We start from the raw sequence: 23,264 nt of genomic DNA on the forward strand, positions 1-23,264 counted from the left end.
GAAAGAATATAGAGACACATTAAAATAGAATATAGTCTGTGCAAAAGATGGCAGATGTCAAGATAACAAAGAATTTAGAATTGAGTGGGACTCCATAGAGTCCATGTTGGTACTATATTTCACAAAACATAAGACATGATGACAGTGACAGAGCCTGAAAATACAGGCTGGACGGATCAAGAGAGAGACAAGAGTGAAAAAAAAAGATGGAAATACTATTCATGAATATGGTTCAACAACAAAGGTGTAACAAAATCAAGAATGCATGGAAATGCATAAAGCCGTTCTTATGAGAATGGGGAATTTATTGTTTAAGTAAAATATTCAGGTTCTCAAAGGGGTGGGAAAATACAGACTAGATTAACACATGGTCCTTATCTAGTAACAAAAATTATGCTTCCATGTTTCAGTCAATGTGCAGTGTGTACTTACATCTTTCCAGCAGGTGAGTAGCATGTTTAATGACGATGTAGCCTGGCTAAGCCTATTGCAGCTCTACATACTCATTTGTACAACCATGCAACCTACTACCTTCACACACCAGATGCACAGTTACGCAGCACAACAGCTCAGACAGATTCATACACAATCGCTGTTAAAGCAGATCCCTTCGCAGAGTGTCGTTTTAACAGTGCTCCATATTTACGTAGTTGTATAATGCAGTGTTGTTTTGCATTTTGCAATGATTAACATGATGACAGCTATATAGGCACTAGTGAATAGGTTCATATATTGTTAGTCACTTAATGTAAAAGTATTATTTATATGAAACTGTTCGATTATATTTTGTAAACTTGCTCTCTGACGCACAAGTTTCTCTTCCTTCCTTTTCCTGTTAGACCCTTGTATAGGGTCTCCCTACACCACCTTGCCTCATAATTTGCTCAAAAGATTTTTACTTTCTTGATTTTGTTGCTCACTCAACTGCTGTTTCAAAAATTAGCATAATTTTACTGCAATACATGATGCTCCTCATTCAAGAAATTGGATCCGGTGTGTCCTCTGAGGTCCAATAAAACAAGATGTTTTCATTTTATTTATTTATTTTTTTCATTCAAGGTTGACATCATATTTTGGCACTGGAATGTGTACCCAAACATATTAAGATGAAATGGATGAGAACAGATCAGTGAAGCTTTTACATTTACTATTAAATCTGATGCTGTAAATCTTTGTTCATTCATTACAGATAGGACCTTGGTTCCGTCCTCGGAACCGATATGGCCATTTCCTAGCTCGCGCAAGCCAAAAACTCTCAGCTAAGAACCTACCTATAATGCCCCTCTCCTAGTTACTCTAGATCTCGTTTGCCGCATTTATAGTCAGACATGTTAGCCATCTCTCTCAAAGCTAAGTAGAAAATTGTTAATTTTATGACAGTTTTTCTTTAAAATTACTTAATTTTTAGTCGTTAGCCTTTTCTCACTGTCATCTACAACCTAAGCCTATTTCCTACCCTTTTCCTTGGTGATTAAAATTTTTGACCTTTTTTGGTACTGTCCCTCTCTCCTGTCTTTGACAGGCCTTTCCTCTTTACTAGTGGTATTCTTTAAAATAACATTACTGGTATTTTCTCCCTTATTTTTTCTATATGATAACATTTTTGCCTTACCATGTCAGACAAAACTAAGTTGGGATTTAAACAGTGTGACAAGTGTGGACATAAGATGCCTAACTCAGATACACATGTTCGTTGTGTCTACTGTTTGTTTGGGCATGGATCATATTAAAGCTGACTGTGACATTTGTGCTAGTTTTATTAATCGAACACTAGCAGAATGTAAGAATAAACTTATTTTAAAAAGTTTACTCAAGACACCTTTCTTGGAGGCTCTATCAGGGTCGCAGGTCTCACCCCCTCTTAAGCCCAAAAAACATAAGGAAAAATGGAGTCACTCAGTTCCTGCATCTCCATCAGTTACAGAACCGAGTCAGCTCCGTGCTTCACCTGCGCCCTCATTGCAGACCTCTTCGGCACCAGGCTCTGTGTCCCCTCCCTTGGGTGCCGACCATGATATTCACTCCTATTTCGGTTCCAACCTCGGCACCACTGGCCTTGGTGCCGTCCTTGGATCACACATCAGTTCTGATGACTGTACATGCCTTGGCACCATTCCCGGCCACGATGCTGACAGTTTCTTCAGCTCCATTGGCTCCAAAACTTGAATACCTGCCAAAGACAAAATATTCTCCAACTTACAACCCTTTTTTGGGGCAGAGGTTCAGCCCCTTTCTAGAAGGGCCTGATTCCCCTTCAGCAGCCTCTTTTAGATCCACTAGGAGTTTTTCTGAACTAGATCTAGTGCGGGTTGTGGACCAGCTTATGGCAGCTAGGGGATTACCCATTCCAGCTAAACCTTCCATCCCTCCTGGCTCGGAATCTTTTACCACATCTTCCCCTGTTTATCCTCCTCCAGCATCCACCCTGATCTCAGTACCAATGTCTGCTTCAGTACATACTGCCTCGGCTCTGACAGCAGTGTTTCCCCTGTCGGCATGAAACACCCTTGCTGCATCAGCTCCGATGGAGCCGATGCTTTCTTGGAGCGGTACTTGGACCGGCCGTACCTTGGTACCTAGTCTAGTGCCTATTTTCTCGCTGGCACAGTCTAGGTCCACAGTTCTGATGGCTTCTAGTTCTCTCGGAACCCCACAACTGAAGGTGGGATCTTTGAGGTGGGGTGTGACCCCGGTTCCAAGGTTGTCCCTCTCGGTTCCATTCTCCCATCCCTCCTTGAGTGGGCCTGCTGTACAGGTGATGGAGAGGGTCCTTCATTCCGAAGGCTCACAGTCAGCACCAATGACATCAGTATCAGAAACCTCCCCTAGCATGCACCTCTCCCAACCTGCTATGTCGGGACCCCGGGCACGGGAGTCACAAGAATCCCCTTTGAAGGGAACCCCTTCTCTGGAGTCCTCCTCAGAAGTTCCCTCTGGAGAACCACCCAGAAGAAATGGTGCAAGAGGAAGCACCTTGATTCCCCAGAGGAATCTACCACAGAAGACACTGATTGTGATGAGGGGGAAGGGTCTCTATGCTCTCCCCCAGATGACATTTCATTCAGAGACATTCTCGAAATCCTCAAACAGCGGGGGGACTGGAAGTCCTCTAACCCTTCTGAGGAATCGGTGTTCCTGCAGGCCTTCCGTGTCCAGCCATCTACTTCCTGGGTGACCCCCACCAGCAGATGACCTTGTTAAACTAATTGTGCAGCATGCCTGGAAGGCCCCGGGCAATGTAGAACCTGTCCCCCGGAGGCCAGACAAAATTTTATATACACCTGAAGAACAGCCCCACTGGTCCAAGCAGTTGACAGTTGATTCTATGGTCGTAGTTGTGGCCACCAAGAGGAACTGGCAGAAGATAGTTCCACTGTCCATCCTGCAAACAGGGAGTCCTGGACCATGGACAGACTAGGGAAATGGACCTATGCTTCAGCAACCTTCGCCATTCGGTCGCTGAACTATCTGGCACACTTTACTCACCTCCAAAGAGACCTAATTTCCAAAATGTCTTCCTCTTTGATGGGGGTACTGCCTGATGAGGTGCGTGATACTGTTGCCACACAGCTAGCTACCCTTGAATCCATCTCAAACTCCTCAATGCATTTGAAATCTCACACCATCGAGGGGGCAGTTCGAGCTGCCGCATATGTTGTTGTCATGAGATGTAATGCTTGGATGCGGTTGTGTGACTTCGGAGACCCCTTTAAATCTTCCTTCGGTAATGCCCCTGTTGACAAATCTGCACTTTTTGGAACCAAGGTACGAGACACAATTGCACATAGTGAGAAAGATGGAAAGACCTTGTCTGCTGTGGGCATACGCTTTTCCAACCCCCAGAGGTCCTACTCCAGGAACCAGAAGGGAGGAGGATTTGGTTCAAGAAATCCCAAGGATCCTTTTGTGATACTCATGGCGAACAATCCCCCTGGGGCAGAGGGGGAAACTCATATGGAAGACACCCCTTTCAGGTAGAGGGGGTCCGCGTAACCAGGGTGCTAGAGATTCTTTCTCTGGCAGACCATACCAATGCTCCTGAGCAGCGGCCTGATTGCTTTCCTCTGGAAGCAGTCGGGGGGTTGTTTTTCTCTGCATCTACCAGCCTGGCATCTTATTACTACCGATGTTTGGGTGCAGAGAATAATATCCAGAGGCTACCAAATACCATTCGATTTAACTCCCAGACCCGTCAAACAAATCCCTGATGTGCCACCCAATCAGAGGGAATTAGCAACCTTTTGAAATAGAAAAGCTGCTAAGAAAAAAAGAGTCAGCCAACCAGTCCCACCAGACCAGACAGGATCCGGGCTTTACTCAAGGCACTTTTTAGTGCCAAAAAAGACAGGGGACTGGAGACCAATCCTGGATCTCAGCCTATTGAACAAATTTATCAAACCTCAAAAATTCCGGATGGTCACAGTACAATCCATTCTTCCCTTCCTAGTGAGGGACAATTGGATGTGCTCTATAGACCTCCAGGATGCATACTACCACATAAAGATGAATCACCACTCCTGGAGGTTTCCCCACTTCTGGCTGGGAGCCAATCACTAACAGTTCAGGGCACTGCCATTCGGTCTCTTGACAGACCCTGTAGTGTTCACCAAATGTATGGCAGTTGCGGTAGCTCATCTTTGACTACAAGGAATCAAGGTGTTTCCCTATCTAGATGACTGACTCCTTACAGCTTCGACCAGGAATCTCCTAGTCCACAGCCTCTGTTACACTCAAGGTCTCACTCTCCGCTTGGGGATTACAATCAACAAAGGCAAATCTCAGATGTCCCCAAAAAAGACACTGGAATTTATTGGAGAGGTCTTCGACACAACATCCTATCAAGCTTCTCTCCCCCCTCACAGGCTTTTGAAAATAAGACACCAAATCCAAGACCTTCTTCTTCAGACATATGTACCAGCACATCTTGTACTGCAACTCTTGGGCTCCATGGCAGCTGCCATTACATTAGTACCACTGGCGAGACTGCACATGAGAATCCTGCAGTGGCTCCTTTCCACACAATGGTCATTGTTAACTCAGCCACTCAACCACGATACGCCTTACAAACCATTGCAAGAAAGAAATGTTATGGTGGATGAAGCCACAAGCGAATCTTTGGTGTCGACCGTTCTGTCTTCCCCCAACCCAAGGCCATGGTGACCACGGATGCTTCACTGTTAGGTGGGGGGAGGGGCATTTCCAGGAAAAGACTGTCCAAGGCACCTGGATCCCCATCGAGGCCAACTTGCACATAAATGTCCTGGAAATGAAGGCAGTTCTCTTAGCGTTGCAAGTGTTCCATGCATCCCTACCCTCGGGGACCATTGCAATTCAGTCAGACAACATGTCAGTCATCTGGTATATCAAAAAACAAGGTGGAACCCGATCTTACCCCCTGTGTCGGGAGGCCATGAAGATTTGTCACTGGGCGATAGCTTTCAATCGCTTTCTTATAGCAATGCACATTCCCGGGAGTTCCAACCTTATTGTGGACAATCTGAGCAGGAACATCCTGATGCCTCATGAGTGGTCCCTCAACCCTGTAACAGTAGACTGGATCTTCCAACATTGGGGCAAGCCTTGCTGCAACTTGTTTGTTTCCCCTCTAAACTACAAATGCAGAAGCTATTTTGCCTTGATCACCACTCAGGGGGAAGCAGCGAGGGACGCTCTAAGGCACGATTGGTCCCTGGGTCTTCTGTATGCCTTTCCCCCATTTCCCCTCATTCCAAAATGTCTCCAGAAAGCTCAGAGGTTGAAAAGCAAAGTGATCCTCATTGCTCCCTACTGGCCACATCAAGTCTGGTTCCCATTTCTATGGCCTCATCTGATTCACAGCCCATGGATCCTGGATCATTCACAGGACCTGTAATCTCATCCTTAGGGAATGATTCATCCGAACCTGCACAGTCTCAAGCTCACAGCTTGGTTCCTCCACTTCCAGTGATTGCCAGACTGCCTGACATTCCACCTCCTGTTTGTGAAATTCTTCTGGCCTCACACAAACCTTCCACTAGAAAGATTTATTCTAGTAAATGGACTAGGTTCTCTAGTTGGGCCAAAAACCAAATCTTAGATCCTTTCTCTATGCCTATTCAAAAGATCCTGCAATACTTGACTACTCTTTTTACATGCAAGAGCCTCAGCATCGACGATCACTGTACATTTAGCAGCTATCGCCAATTTTCATAATGGTCTTGATAATTCTTCAATTATGTCACACCGCCTATGCAAGACCTTTTTGAAGGGAGTATTACATGTTAAACCTCCGGTCAAGCCTCCCTTAGAACCTTGGGACCCGACTCTGGTGCTTCAGTTTCTCACAGGTTCTTCCTTCGAGCCCTTTGATTCATGTGATTTGAAATTTTTGTCATGGAAAACCATACTTCTAGTAGCACTCGCCTCAGCGAGAAGAGTATCTGAGCTAAAGGCCTTGAGTGTCAAGAGTCCTTACTTGATCTTCCACATGGATAGGTTGCCCCTTCGTACTGACCCTTCTTTCTTGCCCAAGGTCATTTCTGGCTTTTCCATTAACCAATCTATTGACCTGCCGGTTTTCTTCCCAAGGCATTCTAATAGAGGGGAGTACCTTTTACACACCCTTGATGTGCACCGGCAGCTTCATTGTTATTTGGACAGGACTAAATCTTTCAGGAACACAGACCAATTGTTTGTGGCCTTTGAAAGACCCAGATTGGGTAAACCTGTTTCCAAAGTGACTTTATCTTCTTGGCTTAGAAACGTCATTACCTTTATCTACCAACAGAATAAGCTATCCTTACCTTCCAGGATAAAGGCTCATTCTACCAGATATATGGCTACTTCTATAGCATTTCATTCCAGAGCCTGTATGGATGATATCTGCACAGCAGCCACTTGGGCAAGACCTCATACCTTTATATCTCATCTCAAATTGGATTTGGCCTCCAGGGGATGAGCATCTTTTGGTTCTATGGTGGTCAGGAATATCCTTCCTTAGGGCCACCCAGAACTCAAGTAGCTGGGGACTCGGTCTTATCTGTAATGAATGAACAAAGATTTACAACATCAGATAAAGAAGTTATGTCCTTACCATAACTTTCTGTCTGTGTTGTAGATCTTTGTTCATTCATTACTTCCCACCCTCCTTCCCTTCCCCCTACCTGGACTCCTGGTGGACTTTAGGAACTCCTGGTTAGGGTATTTGCTCAGACAGAGCCTCCTACTATTTTTTCTATTGCTACATCTTTTATCTAGGGCAGGCAAACTCGATCTGGAGTAATTAGGAGAGGGGCATTATGGGTAGGTTCTTAGCTGAGAGTTTTTGGCTTGCGCGAGCTGGGAAATGTCCGTATCAGTTCCGAGGATGGAACCGAGGTCCTGTCTGTAATGAATGAACAAAGATCTATAACATAGATGGAACGTTATGGTAAGGCATAACTTCTTTTTATTAATAAGAAGAAGACTGAGAACAAACCTTCCATTTCCTTTTTGTCTGTTGGTTCCAGACAGCAGAATACAAACATCAGAATTTGTCAAAAAAAAGTATTTACAGCAGAAACAATTTGATTAGCCAAAATGTATCCTTTCTATATGCAGAAGAAAGACTAACAGTGACATTAGATCAAAATTTGAGTAACAGATCTCAAGTAAGTCTCTACTGACGATCAAAGTCGACATCATACAAGGCTCAAGATGATGATCTTCAATTATACAGCAGAATTCAAACACATTGGACCAAAGCTTCTGAATCAAGAGTATTTACCAGACAGTCATCTGAGAAGAGACAATGCAGAACTGTCCGCTTTGTGTCCGAGAAATCAGAGAAATATTCTGCAGTAGACGTGATACTAGAAGTAAAACTCTACTGCAGAATGTACCAGTTAAACAGTCAGCGAACTCTTATTTTCTACTCCTGTTGCTGCTAGTGACAAGAGTATTCAATTAAACTGAAACAGCAGCCACTATACTAGATAGACAGTAAGCAAAGCAATGTCTTTTTGGCTTTTCCCGGCTATGGGGTCGCCACAGTGGAACTCCGGTCCACTAATGATTAGCAGTAGACTTTTATGGTGCTGAGGTGCCAGCCCGACACCCAGCCTTCACGGAAGGCACAAGCACACACTCCTACCTGCATGTCTTTATCATTTATGCATCTGCAGGGAGGACATGCAGACTCTGCACAGAAGGAACTCCGGCCAAGAATCGAACCGAACAGCCTATTATTTATTTATTTATTTTTACATTTGTTAACCGGGTTAGTCTGTCTGGGTTCTTAGAAGCCCTTTTTCAGCAGAGACCCAAGGAGAAAAGCTCCCACAAAAAAAAAAGTTTTAAGTAAAAAAATAGTAAGAACAAAGATAAACACAGATCACATTTTAAGTATACACACTTCTGAAGTAATTACATAACATGCAATAAAGGAATATACAGAATGGATGGAAATACAATACAATATATATATATATATATATATATATATATATATATATATATATATGGAAATTTTCACATAGTATGGCATGAAACTAAGCAGACAGCAACGTTAACCGCTGCACCACCGCGGCCTTATACTAAATACAGAGTATTCTTACAAAAAAAAACAAAACTCTGCCATAGTGACTGTAAATAATGTTAAAAGTTACAGTAAAATGTGACTTTCCTGTTGGGATTTATCATGCATTTGTCCCATTATTCACTAATCTTAGAACAAGGTTGCTCATTATTATTCTAAGTAGAATGTGTCCACAAAGTGCATACATTACTTCTTATAAAAGGAATGCAATGGAATTTTAAAGAGTTGGAAGTAACTTGTGTATATGATTTATCATAAATAAGCTCACCAGCTTAAATATCAACCCCTATGTCACAAGATAGGTTGCAAACTGGCTCAGGGATAGAACCCACATAGTCAGTATTGCAGGTGCCATGTCAGACTCCAAACCAGTTGCAAGTGGCGTCCCACAAGGCTCAGTCCTAGGACCTCTCTTGTTCGGTATATACTTCTCTGAGGTACAGGCTAATGCTGGAGGTCTATGGCTGACCGAATTTGCAGATGACTGCAAGCTGGGCGCCATAATCGACTCTCCGGCTGACATAAGCATCCTCCAAAAGGGTCTCACAGAGACGGATAACTGGTGCCAGAGCCATGGCCTTAAGCTAAATGCCAAAAAGTGCATAGTCATCCCCTTTGAGAAAAACAAAGTGCCCACAAATTACCACATAGTTGGTAATTCATTAAGTACGGAAGAAGTAAGTAGGGATTTGGGGACCCAAGTAGATAGAAACCTCTCTTTTGACAATCACATTTCCAGAGTGGTTAGAAAGACCTTCTATATAGCCCACCTTATCACGAAAGGGTTCACATCTAGAACAAGAGAGGTCATTGTGCCCCTCTACTCATCACTCATCAGGCCCATAATTGAATACAATGCCCCATTTAGGATGTACCTTACCCGACACCTGCAGCAACTGGAGAGGCCCCAAAAGTACCTCACCAAGAGGATCAAGGGACTCAAACAGATGCCCTATGCAGTTCGGCTAAAGAAACTCCAGCTCTACTCAGTTGCTCACTGCCTACTCAGAGGTGATCTATGCCTGACGTATAAAGCCATGTCCAACCCAGAATTAATGGACATGCTCCACCTCAGGAAATTCAAATTCCTTAGAGCTACACGCTCCAGGGACTTAAACCTCAGCACAGAAATAAATAGGATATGCTGCAGGGACAGATTCATATCTCAGAGGCTGCCCTCACTCTGGAACAGAATCCCAGTCCATGTTAGGCAGAGCCCCTCACTGACCCTCTTCAAGAGAAATCTTGACGAGTGGATGGGAGATCGTACGTTCACCCCTGGGATCTCTTCTGTGTCCCTGCTACAGAGGGGCACAGTAAACTAACCTTAAAAGGGCTATCTTCTGTGACCTACTCTACAGAGGCACAGAAAACCGATCTAAAAGGGTGGCGAAAGCCAAACACACTCTGGCTAGGCTTGTAAATGCCCCAGGGCAGATAGCCTAATATATACCTATGAACCTATGAATCTACCTATGTGACTGGGGGGGGGGGTATTGGGACTTGTGAGTAAGGCTTAAATGGACAGTCTATCTCTTTCTCTCTCTCTCTCTCTCTTATTCTGCTTCTGTTTCTCTCCCTGTTTCTGTCTGAAGTATCGCATGTTTGCACAGATCTTATGCCCCTACTGAAGGGTTAACCAACAGCGGCTACTCCAGGACTGTCAGAACTTGAATCTGAAAAATCTTAACAGTAAGATAATTATTTTGCACAAAATTTTAAAAAGTACTAAAAATAGAAAGGGGGATTGTGTGGTGCAGGGCCCAAAGCCCTCCATGTAATCTTATCCAAAACAAATCAGTTTATTTATATTGCATCTTCTACTTAAGAAAAAAAAAAAAAGGAGTTGGCGAAGGAGCACAGTGTAAAGCCCCTCACGATCTGCTCCCTTGCAGGCACTCTTACTTACTTGTTGCCAGGTATGTGGTGACTAAAGTACACAGATAAGCTATGGACTTGTGTGGTGGGGGGGGTACTCACCCACCCCACCCCCCTTTTGAACAGTACCTCACTTTTAAATTTGCAATTTATTAATTCAGCACCTCATAGCGCAAAACAACAAGTAAAGACCCATAGGATGCAGGAAATGGAAATTTGTACCTGGTCCTGTTCATCTCCGCTAAACATGGCACTCAGATTAACAAGTGATGTAATTATTGACCTTGCTTCTCACAATTAAAAGAAATGGGGAGGCAAGGGGCTACAGCCACCCCCGTATAGTAGTCCTTGCCTGGTCTGTCTACCACCCTACACGATGCAATCCATCAACAAGCAAGGCAATTTAAATAAATAAATAAATACGTAAATTTGGATGGACTATGTGCTGCAGTGGTCCTTTGTGGATCAATTCAACAGATGTCTGATAAATGATGTGTACCACAAAATAGCTCTGGAAAACAAGTTGTTATACTGATATTTGTAAATACATAAAACACAGCACAGGAAATTAAAATTGCCATCTTCTTTCAGGAGTGCATCAGTACTGAATAAATGAACTACACAAAACATTGTGTTTGGTTCTTGCTCTTCCTTGATGAAGTGTTTAAATATTACTCTAGAGTTATCAAGTCTTGTCATTTTGTAGCACACTGACTAGATTCCAGCACAGGTATGAGGAGGAGGACTTGAGCAAATGGCTAGTATTCTAATGAAAAAAGCATGTTTCCATAGCTCAAAACCTTCCATCTGCAAAATGAGGAACACTAGCCCTCATAATCTGGAACAAATGGGCATAATGTGGAACAAATGGGCAAAATGTGGAACACATACTAATGGCTTACTAACACTTTCAACTAGGAAGGCCATAGGATGGTTAAAATATGCTGGTTTTACTTATAAAGAAGATATTTTAATGAATTAATATGATTCATTTCTATTTACCATGGATTTCACTTAAAAAATTCCCAACACTGAATGCGTGACAGAGTCGTTCAATGTGGAACATTGAGGAACATTAACTTTTTAAGACCCCAAATGAGGTACGTTCCTCGTAATGAGGTACACTTGAGAGGTGTGCGTTTATATTTCCTAAGCTTTAAGATTTCTGCAAACACCACGGAAAACGGAAGCTACCTAAACGGCACTACATAATATGATGCAATATTAACAGCTAATAATCTACAAAAGTGAGAGTGCATTCTAGGGATAAAGTAAAACAAACCCTCTGCAATCACTTATTCACACACCGGCCATCGTCCAACACCTCACTCATTCTCCGTTATCTAGTTTATCTTATTAGGAGTGTCAGAGACACACACACACACACACACACACACACACACACACACACACACACACACACCCACCACATAGGTACATGCGCGCAGCATGTACTCTGTTTTAGCTTGCGTTTACTGAAGGTTATGAAACATGAAACTCGAATGTCTGTCATTATTTAGTGACTTCGATACTCAGTAATTTGCCAGAAAATCATCTTTTGAGGAATGGGCCAAAACTAAGATTCTGTAAAAAATCTGGACATTTGAGAGGTGTGATTGCTGCTGGTTCAAAGCTCGGTACAGCGTTCACAGCCACTACTGTCTTTTTTCAGTTGTGCAATTATAGCACATAAACAAAGGTTCAAAGCCAGCAGCTGCGGAATATTAAATGCACTTTTAGCTGGGTATTTAGTCGTCGCCTGCTTTGTGCTTCATTTCTTTACTTTTTCAATACATGGTGTGTTAAGCAATGTGCTGTAATTGGTAATAAAATGGTGGATCCAGGAATCTGCAAAAGGGGGGGGGGGCGCAGTCTGGTTAGTTGACTACTGGCGTGAGATTCATAAAGTGGGACGGGGGGGTTGACTTCTCACTCCATGAAACAGCAGAATTGTCTACTGGGTCATCCTGGTTGATTATTATGCCCAGAACATCATCTGCAAGCCCTCCTGATTCCGTTATCTGCACCACTCCAACAGATTCTCTTAATTCATTCTCCACTGAGACAGCTACACTCTTCTCATTTGTATCATTCACAACATGGGAATCTTTATCTGCATTCTGATACTCCATATTGAACAAATGTTTCTCCAGCTTCTTATTTTCCACCTACAAACTCTTTAACTTTTCTTTCCTTCTCCATGCTGCTGCTCCCTTTAGGCATCTTCCTTATACACACACACACACACACCACACATACACACACACACACACACACACACACACACACACACACACACACACTCATATACACATGTAATAACCTCATCTGCATGGAATGTGTAAAAAGAGTACTGTGTCTAAATCTCTGTACTGATCTTTCATACATGTATTTTCCATTGATAGACGGCTATAAGAAATGCTTACAGCTTCAGATAGATAAGATACAAGAAATGCTTACATCTTCAGAGCAATCAAACTGTTTTACTGCAAAATTGTCTTTTGACATAATATATGAATATCTTAACAGACATGGCTCAACACAAATCCCTGCACAGCACCATTGACATTCTTTCATGTCGATCATGCTGATCCTTTGAAGACCAGTACATCCCTACTATGTGCATATTTACTGATATTGGTGGATTGTAATGACAGAAGTTTGAGTGGCCTTTTATGGTTGAAAATTTCTAAAATTGGTAGTGTTGTCATTACTGGTTCATACATGTTGTTTCATTGCTTACTGGAAGAATATTCAAAACTACAAATTTAAAACACATTCTAACAACGGTTGCTGTATTCTACAAGGAATATAATTTGATACAATCAGAAAGGTAACTCAAAGAACACATACATGTATGCATGGCCCTAAAAATGTGTGCAATGAGCCTATGGTTTGAAAACTGCCCAATTGTAAACTTAATCCTCCACTGTTCAGATGCATTTTCTTTGAATGTGGGATTTAATGCTGTTTCAATGAATGTGAGTTTCAAGGGCAGTGAATTTTACTGTTCATGCTAAGTCTGTTTTCTCTGTGAGACTTTGTTTTGTTTAGCAAGTGGCTATTGATTGCTGTGCTATAAAATTTTAATTTAACACCAATTTCAATATCTGTAATCACTGCTGAAGTAAATAAGAAAACAGTATGTACATTGAAAGGTCTGAACAGTGTTTTGTGATAACTGGGAAGAAATAACCACGTACTGGAACAGTGGAATGGCTGGGGAAGGGGCTGCTGCAGGGGGCTGCTTTGGGAGGGCCCTTATCTCTTATTCTGCCTAGGACCCCATTTGACCATGATCTGGCTCTAGTTGTTACTGTCTGCTTGAGCAGGAGGTGAGAATGGAAAACCTGGATTCTGAGAGATTTGGTATTTCCACCACATACACTTCCTTTTCACAAAATCCTAGAATTAAAATTTGAGAGGTCTATGGATGTTGGTGCTGTGATAATAGAGATTTCAGGTACCATTGTACCTTTATCATGTGGAGTCTTGCAAGAGGAATCATAAGTAGCATTGAAGCCATGAGACCCAGTATCTCGAGGAATTCCCTTACAGAAGTGGACATCTGAGTGGAAATCATAGCAATAGCTCTAAATACAGATCTATGTTTTCCTGTGGAAGAAAAGCTTTGTGAACTGTGATTTAAAGCAGACACCACAGAAAAACAATCTTGTGAGATGGAGTCAGAAAAGACTTGTGAATGTTCTTTTGGAATCTCAGCTTGTGTTGGAGATCCCTTACTAAAATGAGTGATTCTTGACAGTTTGAAAAAGACTCTGCATAGATATGCAAGTCATCTAAATAAGGAAAATGTGAATACTCTGCAGTCTGAGGTAAGCTATTACAGGGGCTAGACACTTTGTGAACTCCTTTGGAGCAGTAGGTAACCCAAAGGGTAAAGCAGAGAACTGATAATATGATCCAGGCACATAAAACCTTAAGACACACCTGAAATTTGGATCTACTGGGATATAATAATATGCATCTTCTAAATCTAAGGTTACTAGGAAACTAAAATGTGGAATAAGGAGTCACAAGTTGTGAAGTGACAACATTTCGAACTTGGACAGTATCATAAACTGGTTCAGAAAGGAAAGTTCCAGAAATGGTCTCCAAGGGGCTTCTTTCTTTAGCATCATAAAAATCCTTGAATAAAATCCTTCCCATAACTGAGGAGGAGGGACGTTCTCTATCACCCCCCTGAGCCAACATATGCTAGACGACAGGAGGGAAAAGAAGAGTTTTGTCTAATGGAACAAAAGGAATTCCCTTAAAAGGAGAGAGAGAGACTCACACTGCCATCTGCAATCTCTCAGAACCTATCTGTCTGAAACAAGCTGTTGCCAAGGACAGAAACAGAGGGTCTGACTTCTGGAAGAATTAAAGGACTGCCAGGGTGGTAGGAGGGAGGAAAGTCCATCATTTACTCATACAGAGGTCAGGATAAATTTCAACATGTGAGCTTGACAGCTAAGAATTCTAAATACAAGATTTGCAGAAGTATACAGAAGTATACACTATTTTTTCAAAACTTATCAAAAGCTTTCTCATCCTTATAAGAAGGAAAGAGATTAGTATTGATAAAATGCTTAGCAGCAGTTGGGAGAGGGAGACTGACATAATGGTTAAGATATTTGCCTTACAGACTCAAAGTGCAGGGTTTCATTCTCACATGGGTTAATTGGCTAGGCTTAAAATGGCCACCAAGGGCAGTTAGCCTAATACTAATCTATGAACCTATGATTGCTATAGCTGTTGGGTCAGGTCTAGGATTAGTTTATAAAAACTTAAAAGACTGAGGAGCCTAATTTGATCTATCTGCTTTTTGGGGAGCAGCAGGCTGACTGTCGGGGAAATTGCAGACTGTGACAAAAACATCACCAAAGCAGAAAGATCAGGAGGAATGTTAGTATGTTCAGGAAATTCTAGTTGTAGTAAATCATAACATTTTCTGAGGGACTGAGGAAACAATGCTGTTTTCCCACCGAAACAACTGATTGATTCTGGAAACAGTCTCAGAGAAAGAGAATCCTTTGCAGGTAATCTGCAAAGTACACTGTGTTCAAAATATGTATCAGAAATCTGTGGAGATATTGCATCATCTATTCCCTCTCACTCCTTCTGTGAGTCAAACTCTAAATCTCTTCAGGAAAGGAAAAATTCCTTTTTCTTTTAACAGATCTTGCCATATAGGAAGGGTCAAAAACTTGCACTAAACCCTGTGCTAAGCCCAATAAATTACTCCTGTCCACTGTCACTGAGACAGGAGAATACACATTCAGTCTTTAGTTTCTTTTTGAGAGGAATTCATGAAGAAACAGATCAAGAACTGCCAGCAATCACCTCCCCTTAGGTTTAGGCACAGCTTTCTAGCGAAGAAGAGAGGGATTCCCACCCTGTCTAATAAACAGACAAAGGTGCTTCTTCCCTGCCAAACAAGGGCAGACCAGCAGCCACAAAGAACATGTCTAACTCCTGGTCCATGGTGGTTGTAAGGACTACATAAGTGGTACCTAAGAAAAAAGATGAGATGTCTGAGGAACCAGCTTCGGCAACAGCAGTCACCCCCTCCCCATGCAGCAATATATCACCTTGATGTTCTGGCAAAGGCTGATTCACAATATTTTTCTTTTTGTGGCTGGAAGAAGGTACAATCAAGGAACTAGTAGGTTGTTCCATGGTTAAGCTATACAAATGTGCTGGAATAGCTGATAAAATGGTTAAGTTGTAAAAAAGGAGCGTTCCCCAAAAAATGCAGTAAAAAGCACTTTAAACACATACCCCAGCACCAGAAAGTAAAATAACACCTGTTTCTGCATAGAAAATGTAGTTTTAAATAAGTGTTAACGTTTTACCAAAATAAAAAAAAAATAAAAAGTAATGCTTCTGTTTAAAAATTAAAGGACAACAACGGGATTCTATTATTAAATGCTCAACTTCTCTGTCATTTTTCTCTCTATTTACAGTCCCTGCTATGAATGAACAACACAAAATTTAAGATATTTTAAACTGACTGTTTCTCGCTACTAGAACAGTATCTTAATGTACTGTGGTGGTTTCACTTTCAAAAAAACTTTTATCCCACCCTGGAAAAGCTTGCTGCAATCTCAAATTCACTGATGTCATCAAGGCCAATGAATATAGGTAGTTTTCTGGCGAATTCCCTCCCCAAACATCACCACAACCATCCTAAAAACCTACCCATGCTGTGATGTCACAGCTCTCTGGTCCTTCCCCATACAGAAAGTAAAGGCTAGAACAAGGAAACAGTACATGAGCCAAGTCTCTTGCTGTGAGCTGTCAGTCACAGCAAGTAGATCAAATTACCCTTAACACTTTGACAGCTAGTGAAGTTAGGTGTTAAGGGTGATGGGAGATGAGTCGAAGTAGTACAATTCAGGATTCACAAAAGTCTGCAATTTAGCCATTCTAAAAAAAAAAAAAAGCAGCATTAAAAAGCACTTTGGCATTTGTACTGTTTGTGTTTTAAGGCATCATTACTTAAACTACGGATCTTCAGTTTTTTTATATCTTCCCACTTTTCCATATAAAATTTAATACTCCACTACTCAATTCCTTATATTTTAATCCTTCATTTAACCATTTATTGAATACACATATTAAATAGTTTTTTGCCTTCTTTCTACATTTTTATACATTTCAAAGCCAATACTATCGATCCTGATGCTGATTCAATAACTGTTTAAATGCTTTTTATAATTCATATAATGTGATCTCTTTTCCAAATTATTAATTTGTTCAGAAAATGTTTTGCTTCCAATTTATGTCTTTTTTTTTCACTAAACGTTTCTTCCACATAATTTACAATTTCCATAATTAGTTGCTGACTTTTCTTTGTATTAACTTCTTTATCTTTTATCTCTCACATTATGGTACTATCCACATTCACTATCTTACTAAATAAAGTGAAACTTCCTCTTTTCTTTCTGGTTTTTTTATACAAATAGTTCTGTATTTTTTTCATAAATTTTCTTATCAATTTCTTTTTCCTTTTCCTAATAGTCTCTATTATTATTTTCTAACTTATTCATTATATCTTCATATATTTTAGCATATTCATGCTTTTCTTTATTTATCCAAAATCTATAACCATCTTTATATTTTCTTTTAAAAGCAATTCACCATTCCAACCAATAAACATAAAATGCTTTCATATTAATGTGATACTTCCATAATTGCTTAATACCTTTCGTTACATTTTCATTACTTTCCTTTTAATTCATTCTTTTTATACCTTTTCCTATCTCTATATACTCTTTATTGTTATACATTTTCCAAACATATTGGCAAATGATCTGAAAAATCTGTTGCAATAGTTTTTCTTCCATTATACCTATTCCTTCTGATACCAAAAATTCTATTTCAGATTTTAAAGTACCTCTTCTTTAAGTCCGTGTTTTTTACACCATATAACTACATTTCCATTTTACTATTTTCATCAACTTTTTTGTATCTGTTCCTCTTTTCTTTTCCCTTAAGTTACAGTTAAAATCTCCTGTAATTAATATGAATGGCACAGTGGTGCAGCAGTAGCATTGCTGCCTCACAGCAAGAGATTCTCCGTTTCGATTCTCAGCTGTAAAGCCTTCTGTATGGAGTCTACATGTCCTCCCTGCTTTCATGTGGGTTTCCTCTGGGTGCTCTGGTTTCCTTACATGGACAAAGACATACATCTGGAGCATTTCTCCCTGAGCCTCCACTGAAAATTGGCTTCATTCTAAGTCGGACTTTCACGGTAAAGAAATGTTAAATAAATAAAATATTGAGTGCATGTTTATAAACATATAATCCAATATTTTCTGAAATGGATTCTCCCTTTCTTTACTAGTCAAATATACATATATAGTAATAATTCTATATAGTTTTCCTTGCCATCTTATATCTATAATTTTTTCCCATTTTAACTAATATAACTTTCAGAATTTTCACTACTCTTCTACATAGAACTGCTATTCCTAAACAGTGTGCATTCCCTGTTTTATTTATTTATTTATTTTACATTTGTTAACCGAGACATTCTGACAAGACCTGGTCCATTTTCAGTGGAGGCCTGGGGAGAAAAGCTCCAGCATCAAGTTATACAAATACAGTACATCCAGCATAATACACAAAACAGATTACATCATGTATGTTGAGCATAGTAATATAACAAGAAATTAATAAAACACTCCAGGTAAAAGAAGATGTAGAACATGGGTAAAAAGAGAATGTCAGTTATACTTTGGTAAGAGAAGAAAATATATCAAGTAAGATTCTGTTAAAAGTACACTTTCAGATGACCAAGCCTACAGGGGATCAGAGAGGAGTTTGGGGAGTTAATAGTAGTATGGGTAGGGTTATGTGATACAAGGGCATAACCAGGTACTAAGAAGGTGTGATTTGAGGGAGTTTTTGAATATGGATGTGGAGGGGGCAGTGGACACGGATAGGGGAAGAGAGTTCCAATTTCTGGCAATGGTAGTCTTTCTTCATGTGTCAGAATGAAGTCATCATCACAATTGTTACACCATTGTATAGTTGCTATCCTTTTAGTACTATTTTTCATACTATTAACATTCATAGAAGTATTTTAAATTATTCCTTTCCCTGTTTCTTAGTTTAGGAGATACCATCCTATACTAATTTCTTATAAGAAAAACTTTATTCATTTACTTTCTTCTTTTCCTTTATATTAATGGCTTTAATTTTTCTTTTTCTGTCCTTAACTCTTCTACGAAAGGAATTATTTTTCCATGTTGCCATTTTCCAACTTGTTTCTCTGATTCTATCTCTAATTCATCTCCTTCATTATTTTTTCAGTATCTCACTTCTTTTCTAAAGTTTCCTCTATTTATACCTCATCTTCAATCCTTTCTTGTTTTTTCTTTTTATTCTGGTTTATAATACTTAGTTTATTCTCTTTTTCTTTACAATCCATCCATAAATGTTACTTTTTTACATTTATAAGATTCAAGTTTACACTGTTTTGCTGCATAGCAGCTGAGAATCAAACTGGGAACCTCTTCTTTTGAGGCAACATCATCATCACCAGTAAAATCTGCTGCTTCATCACAAACTCATCTCCTTTGGAGCACCATCCCACCACTGACTCGTTCTTATTAAACCCAAATGGTTTCTTTTAAATTTAAACACAGCTGAATTCTTACGTGGAGCTTGGCTCTTTGAACTATTACTCTGCAAAACATGCTCCCTTCCAGCATTCAGACTACACCTCCCTAAACATTCCTTCTCTGCTATGACTCCTGCACTTTTGCAATCCCACCCCATGCATGAAAAAGAACTTTCCTCTTAGCCTAGCTTCAGACTTCAACTAAAAATATCTCCTCAAGGCAGAACCATAACTAGGGTGGGGTGAAGGTGGTGACTACCCCCAAAGCAAGCTGTCAGGAGGGCTGACTGTCAGGTGATGGTGGTGAAGGAGAATAGTACTGTCGGTGATTCATGAGGCTGAGAGGATGTCTCCACGTCATGAATGAATGCCGATACTGTGTTTCCAGTCACCGCCAAAGTGGTTAGTGTGAGGTGATTGTGTGCAGAGTGCTGCTTGTTGCAATTTTAGTAAGAAGATTGCTACAGTTGCAGGAGCAGTGAGGTTTTATTTATTTTTTTGACTGGGGGGAATCACCAATTTCAGGATCTTTATAGGTTACCTGATGAGGTAGCTACAGTTCTGCCTCAAGAAAGTCCATTGCTTCTCCATCCAAAAGGAGCATATTACATGAACTTCTAACTACCATTTCTTCTCTTTCGTCTACTTCCTCATTTTACACACCTTTGGAATATTAATGTAAATACTGTACTTGTTATATATCTTCGAAGTGTTATAGCTGTAGTGTAAATCTGTTCATGTTGCTGTGTGTTATTTATAAAAAGCGTCTTGTATTATTATGTCTTATTATTAGGTATTTATTTACTGTGATGAGTTCATCAGGCTGTGAGTGAAATTGGCCAGTTGGAGTCATTAGTACACTATACACTACTGTGTTAAGCAAACATGAATGAATATAACATTTTTACTTTTGTAGTTATGGTATGGTGTGCTGTTGCGTTTTACTTTTGCTTTGGAGTAAGAATGCTTTAATAAGCTGAACATAGCCATATGAAATTCTATCCACCATTTCATGCCATACAAAAAATCTGGACAAAGATAAAAATAACGGGGGAGATCAAAGACCCAAAAAGAGGGACAAATTTTAAATATTGCTAATATAAACTTAGAATGTTGCTAGAATACATGGTTTTGCATTGGCATACATTTTCTAATGGATATGAAGTCTGAAACTGAAATACTTGTAATTATTTTGTGATTTTAAACCATGTCAAGCTTCAATGATTTGCCAAAAAACTACACATTTTACGAGGAACAGAGCTATATCAGCCATAAATGTGGACATTCTGTAAAAATCTGGACAGTTGAGAGGTAGGCATACTAATGCTGGGGATTGTTAACGCAATTAAAGAGGAAGTTAAGGGGCACCTCCTTCTGGAGCCTTTATAAAGCTTTCATGTGTTTTTTTTTTCTCCAGTTTTGCTCTGCCTTTCATCATTTACTTACTTGCAGTTTGTTCCTGCTTCACTGGACCACAAGCCACTTAAAGCCGTCTACAGCCGATGTAGCAGAGTGCACCCGTCCCCTGCAGGATCTGAGTAGTCACCTCTTTAATGATCGTCAAGTTCACATTTGTGTAAAAAATAAACATACTCACATACTCACACACACACACGCAACTGCTGTTCTATTAACTTATCAAATAGGATTATAATGATATTTAGAAAACTACCCCAATTTAGGCCCTTTGACCCCTACTCCCAGTTGAGACAGAAAGGGTTAACCTTCAAACCAAAGCCACCATTGGGATGTCAAATCAAGTCAGCACCAGCCATGCCTGCGCAAGCCAAAACTGTGCTCCTAATCTAAACAATTGCTTTCTTTTTATTGATTTGCCATGTAATAGTAAAGCAGAAAATTAACGCACTAGAATAAACAGCTCTTAAACGTGTGTAAAGCTGGGGAGTCTTATTAAAGTATTGTGGAACAGACTGAGATTCTTATCCTCCATATTGTTCTAAAACAAATGCGCGCAAATGTTGTATTATCATAAATAACAGGAATAAATAGCGTTGATGAATAATAAGGCAAGAGTAATAATCTGCTCCTATTAAACTTTTGAGTTTTTTTTTTTTTTGTACATTTGTAGTTCCACTTTTCTTCGGGAGGGTGGAGTTGGGTGTCTGTAAATGTAGTTAATTCTTCTGACAGGAATATGCCACTTTGAATTTTTATTGCTACTTTTTGCCACTGATAAATCTTAACATTTAGAAAGGCAGAGGAAATCGAAATGGAGACGTAATTTTATCATGGTATTACCCAAGTCCCCAGCGCAACCTACTTATCTCGCAAGTATACCTCAATGGCAGGAACACGTTCCTGGAAGTTCCGCTTTGAAAGCATCTGCCACACATTCAGTTATACTTTAGCTGTCATCCATGATAAACAGAACTCCATCTCTATGACCTATCACTCAGTTACACCAACATGCCTTGGAGAAGCAGTTCATGATCGCTGTATAGATCACCTGACTGCCACATCCGATCGCATCTCTGATGCTTTTTTAAAAAATGTTGTTAAGTTGAAACGGAAGAATGTACATTTTCCGATTTCAACAAAATAACAGGGCAATGCATTTTTTAATCATCAGGGAGTCTTAATAGCTTTAAAAAAGGGGGCGGCGCGCGCCCCTGCCTAAATCCGCCAGTTTACGGTAAGACTTACAACAAAAATAACAAGCATGCACAAGTTCTCTGAAACACTGCTACTAACAGACGTGTATTTCCTGTCAGAAGATAGCTAGGACCGTTATCATGTTAGCTCTGTTCCAAATTTGCGTACTAAAGCTCTGGTAGTAAGTGCTGGCTACTTAATAATTTCAGCCTACCTTTCTCCTCAGCCTCAGTTGCCCCGTAACTATTGCGATCAAATACATTTTTACGATTAGCAGGGTCGCGTAAACCGTAAAACAAAGAAAAACGTCGTTCTCCTTCGCCAACATTATCTCAGTAATTCCAGAGAAGGAAAAATGAAGGAAAGAAACACCTCAAAAGTTAGCGCCCACCGACATACCCGTGAGCAACTCTTGGCCAAAGGGTTACAGAGACTACTCATTTTTGGAGGGGCGGGGTGGTTCCATAGCTCCCAAAAGCCCAGAGTTTTGCAGAATGTGTAGATTTTTTTTACTCTATGTTTGGTCCTTTCCTCATAAAATATGTGGGTTTCTGGAACATCTTTTACGAATTAAGTCACTAAATAATAAAAAAAAAAAAACATTTTGAGTTTCAGGCTGCATATCCTTCAGAAAATGCATGCCAATGCAGAATCAATTATGCCATTAATTTTCCAAGTTTGGAAGAGCAATATTTAAAATATGTCCCTATTTTGGGGTCGTTGTCATTATTGTTGCCTTTGTCCAAATTTCTTGCGCTAACAGAAGAGGTTTGGCAAGGAGCCAAGTACTGAAATCCTATCACAGCCATTTCAGTTAGGCAGTTGTGTAAGTGGATGTTTTTTTTATATCTCAAAACGTTCTCAAGCTGGAGCATTTGGAGTTCTCATGTTTGTGGGAGTAGCATAAAAGAACTAGCACAGAGATTTCATTTACTTTCTAACTTGTTCCAAAGCAATAGCATAGATGGAAAATGGTATTTAGAGAAATGTGGTATACTTCTGAGAGGCTACAAGTCATCACGTTTCTAAGTTAAAACTTTCTTTCCACTGTTGAAATGAAATCTTGTGTCCAGACAACTTTAGTAA

The 23,264-nt window shown here is 40.3% G+C and overlaps 1 protein-coding gene across 2 annotated transcripts in view; it reads right to left on the bottom strand.

The window, feature by feature from the left end:
• PTGES (prostaglandin E synthase) overlaps positions 1 to 22,617 on the bottom strand; it is a 270,044-nt gene extending 247,427 nt beyond the window's left edge. Inside the window, exon 1 of one of the 2 annotated variants that reach the window (XM_044058619.1) lies at positions 22,393 to 22,617. In XM_044058619.1, the coding sequence (XP_043914554.1) occupies positions 22,393 to 22,506 (114 nt within the window). In that variant the 5' untranslated portion in view covers positions 22,507 to 22,617. Of the gene's footprint in view, positions 1 to 21,863; positions 21,924 to 22,392 lie in introns of those variants that run through there. The other variant, XM_044058621.1, reaches the window with a different exon arrangement.
• Positions 22,618 to 23,264: the final 647 nt, after the last annotated feature.

Source organism: Protopterus annectens, chromosome 16.part0 (assembly GCF_019279795.1).
Source record: "Protopterus annectens isolate FY-2018-M chromosome 16.part0, PAN1.0, whole genome shotgun sequence".
In the NCBI taxonomy this organism is placed as follows: Eukaryota; Metazoa; Chordata; order Ceratodontiformes; family Protopteridae; genus Protopterus; species Protopterus annectens.